This window comes from Aythya ferina, assembly GCF_964211825.1.
Source record: "Aythya ferina genome assembly, chromosome: 4".
Taxonomy (NCBI): Eukaryota; Metazoa; Chordata; class Aves; order Anseriformes; family Anatidae; genus Aythya; species Aythya ferina.
Genome location: NC_140300.1, coordinates 31,270,938 through 31,286,698, shown reverse-complemented (window position 1 = coordinate 31,286,698; position 15,761 = coordinate 31,270,938). Strand labels below are relative to the sequence as shown.

Below are 15,761 nucleotides of genomic sequence, written 5' to 3'. Positions count from 1 at the left end.
AGAAAAAAGGATAGCAAGGTAAGCCTTTTGAAGAAGGGACAGCACAAAATGCACTTTGTGGACAGACATTGGAGGGACTCCCATCTGAAAAGCACAATTCTGCCTAAGGGCAGAAAGACCACAACACATTGACAGGACTCACTCAAAGAAACTTCAAATTATAAACAAATTTTTGTCACGTACCTGTTAAGAAAGGTTTCTGACATCCAGTCCTTCTTCCCCCGTTTCCCTGACAGCTGACATCCTGCACAGGCAGTCAGCCCAAAAGCTGAGCCTCTCCTAACTGGGCACTACCATCCCTTCTTAGTCCTGGATAGCTCTCAGCAGCTGCACACAGCACAATGATGGTCTGATCCTTGCAGTTAGGACACCCTCACACATTTAGAGCATTAAGACTTCATAGCCTCTCAGAACTAGCTATATTTTCAGACTGCTCTGCAGGCACTGCTGCTTCCATTCAACTCCAAAAGCCTCCTAGTATTTCTTATTCTTACCTGAACTCCCTTTTACCTCTTCCACATTATCTATCATCACTCTGACCACATCCAGCCAGCAACCACTCTCACCTCAGTTTACCCCTCATAACATCTCCCTGCTCTTTTCCACAGCCCCTGTGCAGTGGTTCCCTACTTACGGTATTTCCAACACAGATTCTTCAGCTGTGGCTGAAGGAAAGCACTCAGATCCTGACTTACCTGGATCAGACACACTTGAGACCAAAGAACCTTCAGCAATTTAAAACATTCAGGTACGAACTCCCCTTAGGCTTCTCCCCTTGGCCACAATCCTCCCCCCAGGGTCAGCTGCTGAAGAGCACCCTGTGGGAAGCCAGTGCTGGAGCAGCTAACAGCCCCCCACCAAGGAGAGCCTGTGCCAACATTTACAGCCATTTACACCAGCTGGGCAGAGCTCTCCAGGCCCAGAAGGAAGTGAGCTGGGACTGAGGAGCCTGATGGGTGTGAGAGCCCCAGCAGCCTTCCCAGGACACAGCCCTGTGGAGCCAGACTCTGCTGCTGCCCTGTCTGCCAGCAGAGGCACATCACCAACTCCTGGCTCTCCATCCTCATCCCTGGAGCTACAAAAGCAGCCACAGCTGTGCAGGACAGGCTGGCCATGCTGTCTGGCTGGGGAGAGGGGATCCTGCTGCATCATCCTGCTTTTCTCATCGCTGCCACCACCACAGGCTAGGCAGGGCTGTCTGGTTTGGCCCCAGTGTGGTCACAGACCTTTCCCCATGTCCCTTCCCAACAAAACGCTGTGGTCCCCAATCTACAATGGGAAATGGGCATGGGGTTGGATGTACAGCACCTTTTTCTGAGGTCAAACACACACAGCTCTTTCCTAGGAACTGAAAGGATGATCTGATGCACTGACCAAGAGAAACTGGGATGTTTCTGAATGCAGTCTAAGAACCCCAGCACACAAAGCACTAAGATATTACTGTCCCAGGAGATTTGTTCCTGTAACAGAGCATTACAGCACAACATCATGGGCGTCACAACATCACGGAGCCATTAAGGGTGGAAAAGACACCCCCCGGGTCACCTGGCCCACCCTTGGCCCAGCCCGGCCTCCTGGGTTCAGCTCGCTCCCTGCTGTCCCCAGCTGGCAGCAGCTCTGTCCCCTGCGGTGTCCCCCTGCACTCAGATCCGCTGCGGGTGGGTTCAGCGAAAACGTGCCAGGAGCAGTGACAACTATGGAAATGGTGCAGCTGCTGGGTGTCGGTGTAATCTGGATGTGTTTCTGCCCATGGGCACCAATTCCTAGTTCCCCATCCACCTGGATCTCTGGATTAATGCTTGCTTTTTGCCACGAGAGGGAACCCTTCGCCTCACAACACTGCATTTCCTCAAGGCAAAGCTGGTCTTGAAATTACACGCATTAAAGGAGCTCGCAGGGAGAGGAGCCGTGAAGGCAGAGCCGTCTGGCAAAGGTCAATCACAGCTGCCCGTGAAAGGCACAGGGCAGCAGAGCACAGGATGCACCGAGTGTGGATAGGGGTGGAAGCAGCACAAATACTGACTTTTCAGATTTTTTGTTGGTGCAATTCCTAAGGCACAAGACCGAGCGGCTCACAGAAGAAGCATGCAATGCTGCTTGGCTTTTATTTTCCATTCACATTTTAGGCTATTTTCAAAGCTCTTGCCCTGTGTTGTGCCAAATGCTGGCTGATGGGGGCAGCTGGACTCCTGAGGGAACCGTTTATTCTAAGAGTGCTAGATATTCACTTTCCTACTACGAAGTGTCCAGCAAATTTGTAAAAAAAAAAAAAAACCCACAAACTATTTAAATATTTATATCCTGGTCATGTTTATATCCTACTTGGATATTAGGTGAAATTTCCTTATTGTAAGGGTTGTGCAGCATTGCAATATGCTGCCCAGGGAAGTGATCACCATCCCTGGAGATCTTCAAGAAATGTGTAGATGTAGAACTTAGTAGCATGGTTTAACGGTGGACTCGTCCCTATTAGGTTGAAGGTTGGATGAGATCATCTTAGGGAGCTTTTACAATCGGAATGATTCTATAGTTCTGTGAGATGTGGTAGACAAGGAAATGAGACACTTTAAAAGGGAGGTTTTTAACCTAATTTTATGATCTATAGCACTGTTTTGGTATCTTGCTTGGCATTTTTCCTCACTGACGATGTTCCCATTTCCCAGTGAGAATCTCACTGGAGCTGTGCTCACTGTTTGCTATACACATGTGGCAGGAATATCACAAAGGCAGTGAAGAAGCTGCCTTGGTCTGTTCCTGAGTCACCAATACAGGCAGCCTGCAGGTTGCAGAGTCCGAGGAATCCATGCAAACTGGCTGTCACAGCTGGTGGCTGTGCAGTAAAACAAGCTAAACTGCAGCAGCTGTTTGTACAAGCTGCTGAATGGGCATCGCCTTGCCTCCAATCAATTTAAAGAGTTTGTTTGACATTCAGTCCTAGTAAAGGCAGAGGAATACGTTCCACTGAATTTAATGAAGGATGGAGTGAGACCACATTCAGCTGCTTTTGTTTCCCTGCCTCACTGCAAGCTAGCTGCAGGTTTCCAGCATAGCTAAGTCTGTGGAGAGTGTTAACAGCTATACACTGCTGAAGAGGGAGCAGACTATGAGCACTTCAGGCTGTGCACTTCAAGCTAGTACTACTTAGCAGTATCAAAAAGCAGATTTTCTTTTTGGGGACTAGATGAACACTAAACATTATATATATGCATGGGCACACACATCTCACAGCAATTTTTGTTATAAGCCACCCTCCAAAAAAAACCCCCAAAACACGTCCCATCATTTTGATAGTATTTTTTTATTTATAAACTTTTCCCATTTTATGCATAAGTACTTAAATAGGTTTTAAATGCAGAAAGAAAACCAATATGATAGATTTAAGGAAGTCAGCAATTAGATAAATTTATATGTAGAATTTCAGTTGCTTACAAAGCAATTATACAAGTTCTTTAACTCAGAGTTTAGATAAATAAACTGACAGTTCAATACATTCTCTTCTTATAATGACATTCCTTACAGCAGTCCAGATTCTTCATTCTGAATTGTACTTGTTGTCCACATGTTTCAGAAGAGACAGAGAAGAGGGGCTATCCGTGGGACAGAGCCACTTTTCGTGCAGCTCAGTCTCTTGCTCAGATACACTACAGCAAAATCTATGCATTTGCTGCTGAATATTTTTCTCAAATCTTTTCCAATTTATACAGGGCCCACGTACTTCAGCTCATTTCATTTCTAGGGCTGTATGCACAGGACCTGTAAGTTGAAGAAAAAGAAGAAGCTGAGTCGATGCAACATAAACATTTTTTGAACTAAGTCAAAATGTCTTTAATACAGAAGTACTTCAGACATCAGCTCAGAGTCAATGAAGCTACACGGTCATAAAAAAGAGAAACAAAGGCTGGGGGGGGGGGGGGCTTAACAGTGTGCCAGAGATGGCAAGAGATTGGAAGGAGTCAGTTAAGATCATTAAACTGTGCTTAGAGCTGCAAATTGCACTTTATTATTATTATTTTTATTTGGGTCAGTAGAAAATGGGTTTTGACATTCATTTTTTGGGTCTGCTACAGATTTCTAGTTACTATCTCTTTGAATTCATTCTCTCCTCAACATTCCTGTACACCATTTGTACACCATTCTTCCCCTTACCACAGGGCACTAACAACCCCCCCCCCCCCCCTTTTTTTTTTTTGGTGCAGGACAAAACTCTACTTTTGCCACTAGAGAACTCATCCAGGGCTGGGTAGATGGAAGTGCCTTTCCCCATCTCCCACACGAGAGCAGAGATACAGGTAAGCACTCAGGACACGCAGACAGCAGAGTGAAAGAGAAAATTGTGAGGTGTCTGCTACTTACATCTAGTTTTCTGTGCAAGTGATGAATTTTCATCACAGCCTCACTGCTGCCCCTTCAGGCCTTGTGGAGAAGCAGGACACTGGCTACTAAGTTGTCATACAGTCCAGGTACTGCCCTCATTTGGTTGGCATCCCTGCAAGGAGTTTGGCATTTCTGTTCGGATTTTTCTTAGTCACTCCTTTTCAGCCTCCACCAGCTTTACTCACTTCCTTTGCCATTATATTTATCAGTGCCAGCACCGACCTTGTCTGCAGCATGCAAGGAGGTGGAACAGATGCCTCAGACAACACTCACCCTGCCTTCTCCTGTGAGAAGGACCAGGAAACAGGGGCTAAATGTCTCCCCCGGTGTGTGGGGAACAGACACAGAAGTGACCCAGCACAGGCTCTCTGAGAAGCATCTTGTTTTCTTTCTCCCCAACTCCAGGCATAAATGTGGCTGGATGACTTCAGAAAAAAACTTCTCTTGGGCCTCAGAACTAAATTATGCTTCTATTAAAAGAATCTGGGCAGTGTTTGGGAAGAAGCTTGTCACTGTTTAAGAACTGCTGACTAAGAAAACACCTGTACTGGCCTTGATAAGTGAAAGAGATAAGGGTACCTTTGCACAGTGAATTTCTCTACCACGGGGCTCACTGATGACTGAGTAATCTGGAAGCTGAATTGTTGAGGCTAGTCACATTTATTTAACAAATTGAATTTAGTATGAATTTCCTGCATCACCTGGTAATCAGAATCAGCTGTTGGAGGGAGAATTAACCTCGGTGCATCAGAGTTTTGAGTTCATACATTTGGGTGGATGCAGGGTAAATGTGCAAGATTCTCACACTGAATGAGAAAACAGACAGACTGACACGTACAGAATCCCAGGGATTTCAGGCAGGTCAGATTCAGCCAAAGCTCTCATCCTTTCCCCTTGCCTTGAGCGCAGTTGAGCCTTGTAGTGAGTGATAAAAGAGCAAAGGCCAGAGAACAGCTGGAGCCTTGCAAGTGGCCAAACTTACAGCCTTAGAATGAGGGTGTTTGTAGTCCAGTTCTGAACCTGATGAGTTTGGCCTCTTTTCCCCTGTGCCTGTTTGCATTAAAAACACTGCTCAGGGCTGTCGAGGTCACTCTTACACTAACCTGGCCTCAGAGTCACTCTGACTGGGCAGACAGGGTGTTTCCCTGCCCAGCAGGGGCTGTCTGTCTCCTGAGGCTGTCTGTTCCTTCTGGAGGTGACAGCAGGATCCTGGCAACCTACTCCTGACTGGGGGAAGCAGCACCAAGCAGATGTGCATGTTGTGCTCTGCTGTGCATGAAATGGGATTGGGTTTCTGGTACAACCCTCTCTCCGTGACTCTCACCCAGATACTGGGGTTGTGTGAGGAAACATTCCCTTCCTCGCTCCCAAATTAGTCCCCATCTGTCAAGCCTAAGGTCAGGTCTGCATCTTGGCAAGGAAATGGACTAGGATGGGTTCTTCTGTCCTTACATTCAGGATTTCACAGGTCCCATATGCAGAGAAAACCAGCCGAGCTCCTCTTTTTCTCGCACTACTCAATAAGCTGCCTCTGAACAGCCATGGCTTTCCCCCGCTGCACTCCCCATGGGCTTTGTGGCAGAGTGAAGGATTTTTCTTTATTTGACACTCAGTTAGAGCTCAAGTCTTGAGAGATTTAAGGCCCCTGGAGAATTTTGCATTCTCTCAAGAGACTTGTGTATAGGTTTGTGTTTAGACACCTGTGACAGTTCAATGATTTGCCTTCTTTCAGACAGCAGAAAGTGAGGGAAAGCTCAGAAAATTGAAGCCAGTCTTCTTGGCTGCATGGAAGCATGCTGCCATAAATTCATCCTTCTTTCTCATTTCTTGCAAGGTGCACAACAATGGCATTTTGTATCCTTGAGTTCTCTATGGCTGAGTGCTGTAGGGCAACTATCTTTCTTCCTGGCATGGCAACGAGCATTTGTGATTTGCTTCTTCACTTCTTAAACTAGGGCTAAACGAGCAGGAATAAATCAAGAGCCTCAGATGCACACACCTGAGTGTGTCTGCTGTTGAACATACAGTTTCATTTTTCACTGCTTAAGTGGCTGCACGGCCGTGCTCAGATAAATGGTTTAAATGGTTGTGGTGCTTTCTAAGTGTGTAAGATCTTTTGAGATTAAAAGCCAAGGAAAATGGATTGACACTACATTATGGTTAACATTTTCTGCATGGTACAGTTTTAGGGACAGAGGGGAGGCAGTAATCATGACATGGAATGCAGCGTGAGTAAAATGAGACAATTCCTTGCAAAGGTAGAAAGGAAGGAGGAGGTTGTGCAGAGGGCAGACATGAAGAGGTGAAATTAATGACAAAAATTTAACGTTGTGGAAAGCTTAAAAAACCTGTTTTTAAATTAGATCCAGCTCTCTATTCACTATCATGTTTCCAGTTCCCTTGGAAATTGGGATAACCTGGGGCTCACTAAAAAGTCTCATTTATGAGAAAGGGATTCTCTGATCTGTGTTGCAGTAAAAGAACCTCAAAGTGAAATACGATGCTGAAAAGAGGGAAGCATCTTTTCATAAAGACCTCATGAAAATTCCACATGGCAAGAAAAAAGTGATATTTTCTCCAAGCTTCATACATCAAAGTCCTATTTCTCTGCATCCTTTGAAACGCGTCACCTTCTCGCAAGAGGTAAGATCAAAATTAACTTTATGGGTAAAAGACTGCCTCTTGAAAGTAAGCAGATAAAAGACATGAGCTTTGCTCAAAAGGAGAAAGTGTATTTAAATGGAAAACTTGATTTGTGAAGACAACCCCATGCTTGAGCACTCTCACGTGCAAGAATGCTTTCTTTTTGTTCCATGTCGTGATGGAGTTGGATTTAACTAGGAGCCTTCGGCCTCTCCTCAGTAATAACTAACATCCCTCTAGCAGGCAGTGATCAAAACCCAAGGGAAGCCTGGAGCAGCTCCCTGTGCTGCAGATGAGGCGCACCTGCAAAGCTCGGACACAAATACTAATCCTTAAGGCCCCGAGCACCTGCCTGCATGCAGATTGTGGGCTAACTGGGAAGGATGTGCAGTGTGGCCGTGCCTGAGGCAAATTCTCCTTCAGGCTTATGTTGTGAGCACATGCATTTGTAATCCTGAAAGTCAAAACCCATCTTTCTTGAACTATCATGTCCTTATGGTATGTGAACCTTGGTCACCTTGAGGTGGGAGACCTTTAGACCATGCAGAGTTTCTGGAGGGACTGGGCCAGTGGGGAAGCAGTCAAAAGCATCTTTTCACTTTGTAAGTCAGAGTCCCCTTTCTTGTTTCCTTCTTGTAACCAGAGGTTAGAGATAATAGCCTGATTCTTTACATTGTGTGCAAATTCACACCAGACAGAGAGTTGTGGTTTCAGAGTAAACTAGCCTGTACAGCAGCCACAAGGTGGCTAATTATGTTCTTCCAAGTCTGTGATTCCTTGTTTGCCCCACTAATGTTGCATGACAATCTGTTTTGGGGATAGTGAGACATCAGTAAGATTTCCCTCAGTGTTCAGGTGCATCCTTTTGCAGAACTCCTCAGTGTTAGATCACTGTGACTTCTGATACAGGGGGACTTCGGGCTGGTTGGTGGGAGCTGGCACAAAGCTACTGAAATAAGGTGAGCTCCTGGTCCACACAAGTCAAGGGTAAACTGTGGCTGACCTCCCTTAGCCAGTATTTCATTGATGCACAGCAGCTGAGAAGTGGCAAATGTAATTTTTTTAAAGCTTATCTGATGTTCTTTGCAGAGCCAAAAGCAATTACCCTTACCAAGGCTGCTGGCCAACTGCATCAAAAGCCAGAATGAATATTCCAATTAAATTATTGGGCTGATAGCAGAAGGCATGGCTGCTTAATTATCTAGTAAGTCACTAGGGAAGTAAATTACCGAATCACAGCATGGTTTGGGCTGGAAGGGACATTAAAGCCCATCCAGCTCCACCTTGCTTGCCATGGGCAGGGACACCTCCCACCAGACCAGGTTGCTCAAAGCCCCATCCAGCCTGGCCTTGAACATTTCCAGGGATGGGGCATCCACAGCTCTTTGGGGCAGCCTGTGCCAAGTGCCTCACCACCCTCAAGGGGAAGAATTTTTCTTATATCTAATCTGGAGGTACCTCCCCCTTCCCAGGAGAGGGCAAGAGGCCAAGCGTGGCCCTTGGTGCACCTGCCCTGAAGCATTTAGAGCGGGGTGCTCTTGCTAGGCCAAGTTGTGCTGTGCAGGGAGTTGTACTGTGCGTACCGTGGTTTTGGTTTCTTTCCAGAGTTTCTTTTCCATAGTTTTGTAGTAAAACATTTCTATAACTGAAGCCAAATGTCTTGTATTGGAGTGGACATGTGGGTTCTTCTGTTACCCTAACCTGGGGACACCTCCCAGCTGCCCAGAGAACAGAACTGGTGACAAGAAAACTCTCCTTGTTTCCTGGGGACAGAGCAGACCGGAGCCCTTGCTTCCCTTTGCATGCATTCCCAGGGGGGCAGTGGTCAGCTGTCTGCTCTCATTTGCTTTTGTGGAACCACTGAGCCTCCCCCAACTTTCTGTAACTTCATTCAGTAGGAGAGGCAGAGAGGCATCTGCACAGTGGGTATAGCCCATGAGCTTCTCAGCTGCTGCCTCCTATGTGGCCAGCTCAAGAAGGACAACGCTGTAGCTAGCCCACCACCACCATCCTTCTTTGGGGAAAGTCAGAAGCGCATCCTGCTGGGACCTCCCGACTTCCTTTCGTAGCTGTGTGCTGTATGCAGTTACAGGAATTGCTTCCCTCCGTGGTTTTAACACAACAGCCTCAGGTTCTGTCCACACCAAGAAAGCAATTAGGGTGGCCTCATTCTTCTGAGGAACTGCAGGGTGTCACCACAATTTCTGCACTATTTTTGTAGGCTGGAGTCAAAACTTGGTGAAACCAATGGACAGAAACCCACTGACACCTTTGGGCCTTGGATCAGGTCCAATAACCTTTGCAGCTTATTACTGTCATACTAGCTAACCTTTAACTGAATCCATAGTACCCACTCCCCAGCCACTGTGTACTTTGCTCTATAAACACAATCTCTGTTTGGATTGCCTTTGCAAACGAGCACTTGAGACGTACATGTATGCATATCTGGAGTGCTGAACACAGAATGCAAAGAAAACTTCAAGGTTCTTAGAAAGACCTGGGTACAACACAGAACAAAGGAGTTTTCATGTAAAAAGTGATTTTATTTTATATTTTCTCCAGAGTTCATAGTGAAAGTTTCCCATTACTGAAAGGAAACAAATACAAATTAGGCAAGCTTATACATCAGTAGTGAAACATGCCCTTCACAGTGTTGCTGCAACCTGTCCTTGTGAACTTGCCCACAGTCCCAGCATTTCATCTTCGCAACGACAGTGAAAAATGCATTGTTTGAAGAGCGTTGGGAGGAAAATATGAAAAGGACAGGATGGCCACAGATATAAAATAAATTAAAAGTATCTGTAAAGTTTCTTTCCATATACAAAATAACTTTTCTTTTTTTTTTGTACTTTTAATTTTTTTTTTTTAAATTGACATTGTCTGTACAAACATTAACTTTTAAACAAAAATCATTTACAAAGGCTGTTTTTACAAGGAGAAATGGGTTGCTAAACAAAATGTCAGTCTCCTGCAAACCACTGAGCATCTCCTCGGAGATGAGCATCCTATAAGCTTTTGGACCGGTCCAGCACTGGAGCAGAGGGATTCACAACCCCAGGGGTGCATGGCACATCACGAAATGTACTTGGCTCCTGGCAAGCTCAGGGTCCCCAAACAAATGAAAGAACGTTGCCCACTTTGTAACCCTGTGTCACTGATTCCAATGGACAACTCTCCTGGGTCCAGGTATCCGCACTGCAGGGTGAATACGTTTTATTTTGCAGCCCGTTTTTTGCACACTTACTGCCAGATTCTGTATTCAGCCTGAAAGAAGGGGATTTTCAAGAGCTTTCTGCAGAGGCTTGCTCACAGTCTGCTCCTCACGGGGGACTTTGCTCCCAGAGTCCTTGGCAGACTGAGGCAGTGCTGAATCTTTCAGGACAGCCTATCTGAGGAGAGTGTTTGAGGAGCTTGAGACATTCTCTTGGCATCTTTTGAGCCAGCCATAAAAATAACGCGCAGGCATTAGATACTATATAATTAGATGGGAAGCAGAGCCATTTATCAATTAATACTATTTAAAAAAACAACAGGTGGCAAAAGCCCCCCATGCTGATTTAAGACTAAAATGGTGATTAATAACATTAGCTGGAAGTTATTCTGAAGACCCTAGTAATACAAAGTTATATACAGAAATCATTGCTTATGTGATTAATACATTACTGATGCTAGACATGGCTTTACTTAGAAAGTTGCATGTAAAAATAAAAATGCAAAAACAAATCCTGTGCATAAAATGTCTCACGTACATAGTTAATTGAAGGTAACACTCAGTACAAAGTTGGAAAAGGCAGATCAAATTTTACTTGGAAGATTGTACTTGTTCAAACATGACAAGGTTAATGACAAAGACCGGCTTTATCGCAGTGAAAACCGAGCATAGCATATTGATGCTCCAAAAAGAAAACAGGTGATGCTTTTCAGGTTAACTCCAGGCTGCCTCGTAACAGCAGTGTAAAGCATTGCCTATAGTCTTGAACTCATCTTCAGTCCCAGAGAGTGACTCAGAGCACTGCTGCGCAGGAGAAACTCCTATATTTAGGTTGCGCCTCTGTTTTGGAGTGCAGAAGCCAGGAAGCTTGGCTGCCAACACCCTCTTCTGTTCTGGGAAACTCCTGCCATCCAAGGGGCGGGCCCAGGTGCGTCTGATCTCTGCGGAGCCCAGTTCCTGGCACTGCTTGTGCCAGGCACTGTTCACACACACAGCTGAGCCCAGCCCTGGCCTTCTGCCCAAGAGCCAGCGGCTCCAAATCCTCCCTCCCCCTTGCAAACAGGACACTGGGGCTTGGACAGCATTCCCTGGGGGACTGACTGCCACTCTCAGAGGCAGTGGTCTCTTTTGCAGTGTGAGGACCCATCCCATGAGGATTTAGAAGGCTGCAAGGTACTTTTTCTGCTGCGTTTGGGAAGATGTAGACTGGTGCTGTTCTGAGACAGGAACATGCTGTCATCCTAAAGCAAGGTGATGTGAGAAATCCAGCCCTCAAGTGCTGCTGAGCTGCACCCACCTTTCTATGGAAAACAAGACATGCACCTTGAGAGCCTTCAGCCTGTACTGAACAGCAAAAATTACTGTAAAGGAAAGGATTTTGGCAATAAACTATTACTCATCACCAGCTACCTCACCCTGGACAAAGAAATGGGACATTCTGGCACAAAGCCGAGGTTGCCTTGTCAAGCTGCATGAAATCTGTTTTGCAACAAGCTCTCTACAAATAGAAGATTCGATTGGGTTAGGTTTATTGCTTGAGCTTGCGCACTGTTTAGCAGTAGCCATCACCGTGCAGAGCCACATAAACAAGGCATTTATCCATGCAGCTATTGCAGAAGGCAGCTAGGGGAAGCCCCTAACTCTGCTCGTGCTTGCAGGGCCTGCTGTCTGAGGGCCGGAGCCACCTTCCAGCTTAGCACCCCATGTGCCCTGGTGACAGTGGGCCCTGCAGCAGAGCGGGGGGTTCACAGGTGAGCCCCGCAGGATGGGCAGCCTGGTGCACATCGCTGCTCCTGACCATCCTGAAAGCCACCACCAGAGTCCCCACAGCTCAGCAGCACAGACAGGCTCATTTTCACCACCAAGACACAGCAGTGAAAAGCTCTGCTGTCTGCACCTGTCTGTCATTTCAGCCAGAAGAAAAGCACAGCTTTTTTACTCCAGTTTTTAAGTCAAGCTGATTCGCACACTGAATGTCTAACTTTTTCTCCAACATATGGAAGTGGATCAAAAGAGCCTTGATCTAAATGCACACAGCTGCACACTTACGGCTTACTTTTGATGGAAATTTTGCTCCTATATGATGAAGATGGCACTTACTTTAAAAATGGAGACTTTTTTCTTGCAGTTCCAGGGAACTAATTCTTCAAGGCAATATCCTGCTACAGAGCTCTTGGAATCCTAACATAGGACAATTGAATCTGATAGCTGTGCTAATTACTGTTGCTTAATTGCAGACAGTAAGAAGGTATCAGATTGTGATTTGGGGAAATCTGACTGCATGGGTATGCTGTTGAAGCAAGATAAGGGAAGGACTGAAAACCTAACTTGCATCTGGGACTCATCTTTTTCTTCCACCCCGCCCTTTTTTTTTTTTTTTTTTTTTTTTGAAGCGAAACTCCTGTCAGCTTCCACTGAGACTCTGTGCACTAAAAAGTCATTGCTGAAAGGATCCCTAAGTTGTGTGTTCCACACCTCTCACACCTACGCACATGCAAATTACTCAGGTTGGTAAGCATGATAGCACTGCTGACCAAATACAAAAATCAATCATTGACTGTTTAAATTAGCTTCAAATAGTCAAGAAACTGCAAGAAGGTATTTACATAGGAAAACTGTTATCACCTTCAATACACCAAGGAATCACTGACTCCAAAGTAGAGAACTGAACTCTCTTGACCATGGGGAATTAATTTATTCCCTATGAATATTTGCCCTGTAAGTACACTACTTCACACAGGCAGTTATGTAGATTACTTATCAAAAAGGTGGTTCAATGTTTACTCTTAGCACAAACTACAACATTGTTCTTGACAGTCAGAAGTGCTTTAAAAAGCTTCATCTCCTACAGAGGATATTGCTAGAAACAAAGCCTGAAGTTTCTCTGACATTGACCCAATAACAGATACAACTTTTCGCTGATGTGTATATGATTCATTACATCACTTCTTTCCTGCTTGTAGTTTTGCACAAAAATTTTCCAGGTGGAATGCATGCTTTGTATTTTTGTTGTGCAAAACCTGCTAGCAATAAACCTTAAATTGACAGAACAGGTACAGCAAACTTGATTTTCCGAGTAGAAGCATAGAGAAAATAAAAGCTGCTATTTGATTAACGTGACAATCAAACCTCACCAACCAGAGCTGGTTTTGATAAAATAACTCTAGTGAAGGTCTACGGGTTAGAGTTATGCACCAAATAATTTCACGTTCGGAATCAACTACAATAATTTACTCATAGATTATTTGCAAATATGTTCTCGAATATTTGTTATCAACAAGTCACTCAGCCACTTCACTGAGCATGATACTTTCAAACCCTTAGCCTGCTGAGTTTCTACAGTGGCAAGAAAGAAAAGTCTTTGCTTTTGAGATACCACAATTTCCCATGCAGCAGTAATGTGTTTTGTGTTCTTCACACCAAGGGCACTGACATCTAGTAATATGTTAACAAAAATGAGTACACACATGCAGTCAGTGACATGTCATACCAAGGGAATATATGTTTAAGTTGGATTATCTAAGGCTCTTAGAATGTCAGATATTTTTTTTTCTTGCTGCACTACTCAGTAACCTAAGGCAGAAAGCTTAGCTTTAAAATGATTAATAGTATGTTTCTAATCTCCCTCCCCATTAGTCACCAGAAGAACGGAGACAAAAATTAACAGCTACTGCTGTTTCCAGAATCATGTACAAAAATAGATTAGTATGTCCTTGTGACAGTTTAAGAAATCTTGAAGAGTCTTCGGTAAATTCCTCTTTCATCTCTGTATTTCTACAGAAACAGTCAGTCCCCATTGCTGTGAGTTACGTCTTGGTCAAATTCAAAGATTTATGAAGTTCATGTTCCCTTTCATTGGGACTGCTCTTCAGAATCCATGTCATTTCCATCCTTTTAGTTTGGATAGATTCATTTTTTTTTTTTCCTTCTCCCCTCTTCCCCCTCCCCCCCAAAGGAAATGCATTGGCAGTGCAAACAAAAAGTAGAAATCATAAAAAGAACCTCACAGAATAGCAAGTGATCACCTTAGCACTTCAAAAGGGTCTTCTGAGATGTTATCTGCATGCACAGGATTCCACTGTCATGTTGGGGTACACCTTAAGAACCACATTCTTATTTTCATCGAAGAACAAGATGCTGAGAGAAGACATTTTGTCCGGAACACAGCAAGGCTCAGGAATGCCCGGGACTACTCCGACTGCTCTCACTATACTCTGGATGGTGGCATGGTTGGATGGCTTCAAGGCCTGCAAGAGAAAGATAAAAGCAGAAAATATAATTTCACGTATGTTAAAAGGGACCTGTATACTCCAGAACAAAGCTTGTTTCTTTAAGAAGGGCCCTGTGGCCGACACACTGTAAAATCTGTCTTTTACTCGACTATTCCCAGTTGTCACCGCACACGCCCCGAGCCAGAAGCAGGGAATATGACTCCGGCCTGGTTCTGCTGGCCACTGGATGTCACTGCTGCTCCACTGCTTTCAGCTAGAGCATCCTGCTCAGGACAGGGGCCTCTTGCTCTCGGTGGGACATCCTTCCCAGGAAAATGCCCAGGCAGCAGACCTTGCACCAAGGTCAAGGTCAAGGCAGTCTCTTCTGATATAAATTAAGTTTCATGTGGGCTGCAATTTAGTCATAAACTTGTACAGCTGGGAGTGAGGCAGTCAACACGTTAGCAGGCTGATTCATTAGGGGAGCAAAATAAATACACCTTCTATGATAGGAAGTCAGGCTGGTAGAATATGAGTACATCAGGGGAAAAAAAAAAAAAAAAAAAAAAAAAAGGATAAAACATATACAGAGAAGAGTATGGAAATACTTCAGGTCACAATGCTAACTGCTCCAGTTTGCTGTCTTCCAAGCTTAGGTTGTTTTGCTAATTCTTCCATGCCAAATCACTTCTCATCTGTAATATACATCATCGGTGACACTGCTGAATAACTGAGCCTTCAAATCCCATGTCACTTGTGCCTTATATTATGGGGACATATTGCTCTAAAGGACTAAATTACCTGGATTAATACTCATACAATTTGAAACAAATTTTGGTTTAATACAAATGAAAAGCAAATCTGAGCAGTGAAATAGTTATTTCGCTACATTTGTACAAAACAAACAAACAAAAACAAACAAAAAACCAACCACCCCAACAATCCAACCAACCAAATAAAATATGAGTTCATTCACAAAATGAAAAGTCAATATATTCAGAAAAGTGAAAACTAAATATCCTAAATTTTACTTCCAATGCCCTCAAACCCTTCCAGATCCAAATAGCTGTAGCAGATGAGCATGAAACATGCACAAGACAGATTTTAGCCAGAGACTTATTTTTGTAATAGAGAAATTTTAACAATGCATCTTAGAGCTCATCTTGCATCCAGAACCTGGGAATCACATGGTTAAGTTCACTCAGTCAGGTGTCACTGAGAAATATATGGAACAAGATCAGGCGGGCCAAATTTGCAGTTTGCGGTTTTGTTGGGATAAGAGATGATTTGTGTTGCGATAAATCAGTCTTGAGGCTTAGATA

At 44.5% G+C, this 15,761-nt stretch overlaps 1 protein-coding gene across 3 annotated transcripts in view; it reads right to left on the bottom strand.

Moving 5' to 3' along the window:
* Positions 1 to 3,406: 3,406 nt before the first annotated feature.
* The window catches only part of BMP3 (bone morphogenetic protein 3), a 41,478-nt gene continuing 29,123 nt past the window's right edge, over positions 3,407 to 15,761 (bottom strand). For 2 of the 3 annotated variants that reach the window (XM_084516560.1, XM_084516561.1), the window contains exon 6: positions 9,540 to 14,475. In XM_084516560.1, the coding sequence (XP_084372686.1) occupies positions 14,284 to 14,475 (192 nt within the window). In that variant the 3' untranslated portion in view covers positions 9,540 to 14,283. Of the gene's footprint in view, positions 3,754 to 9,539; positions 14,476 to 15,761 lie in introns of those variants that run through there. The other variant, XM_084516562.1, reaches the window with a different exon arrangement.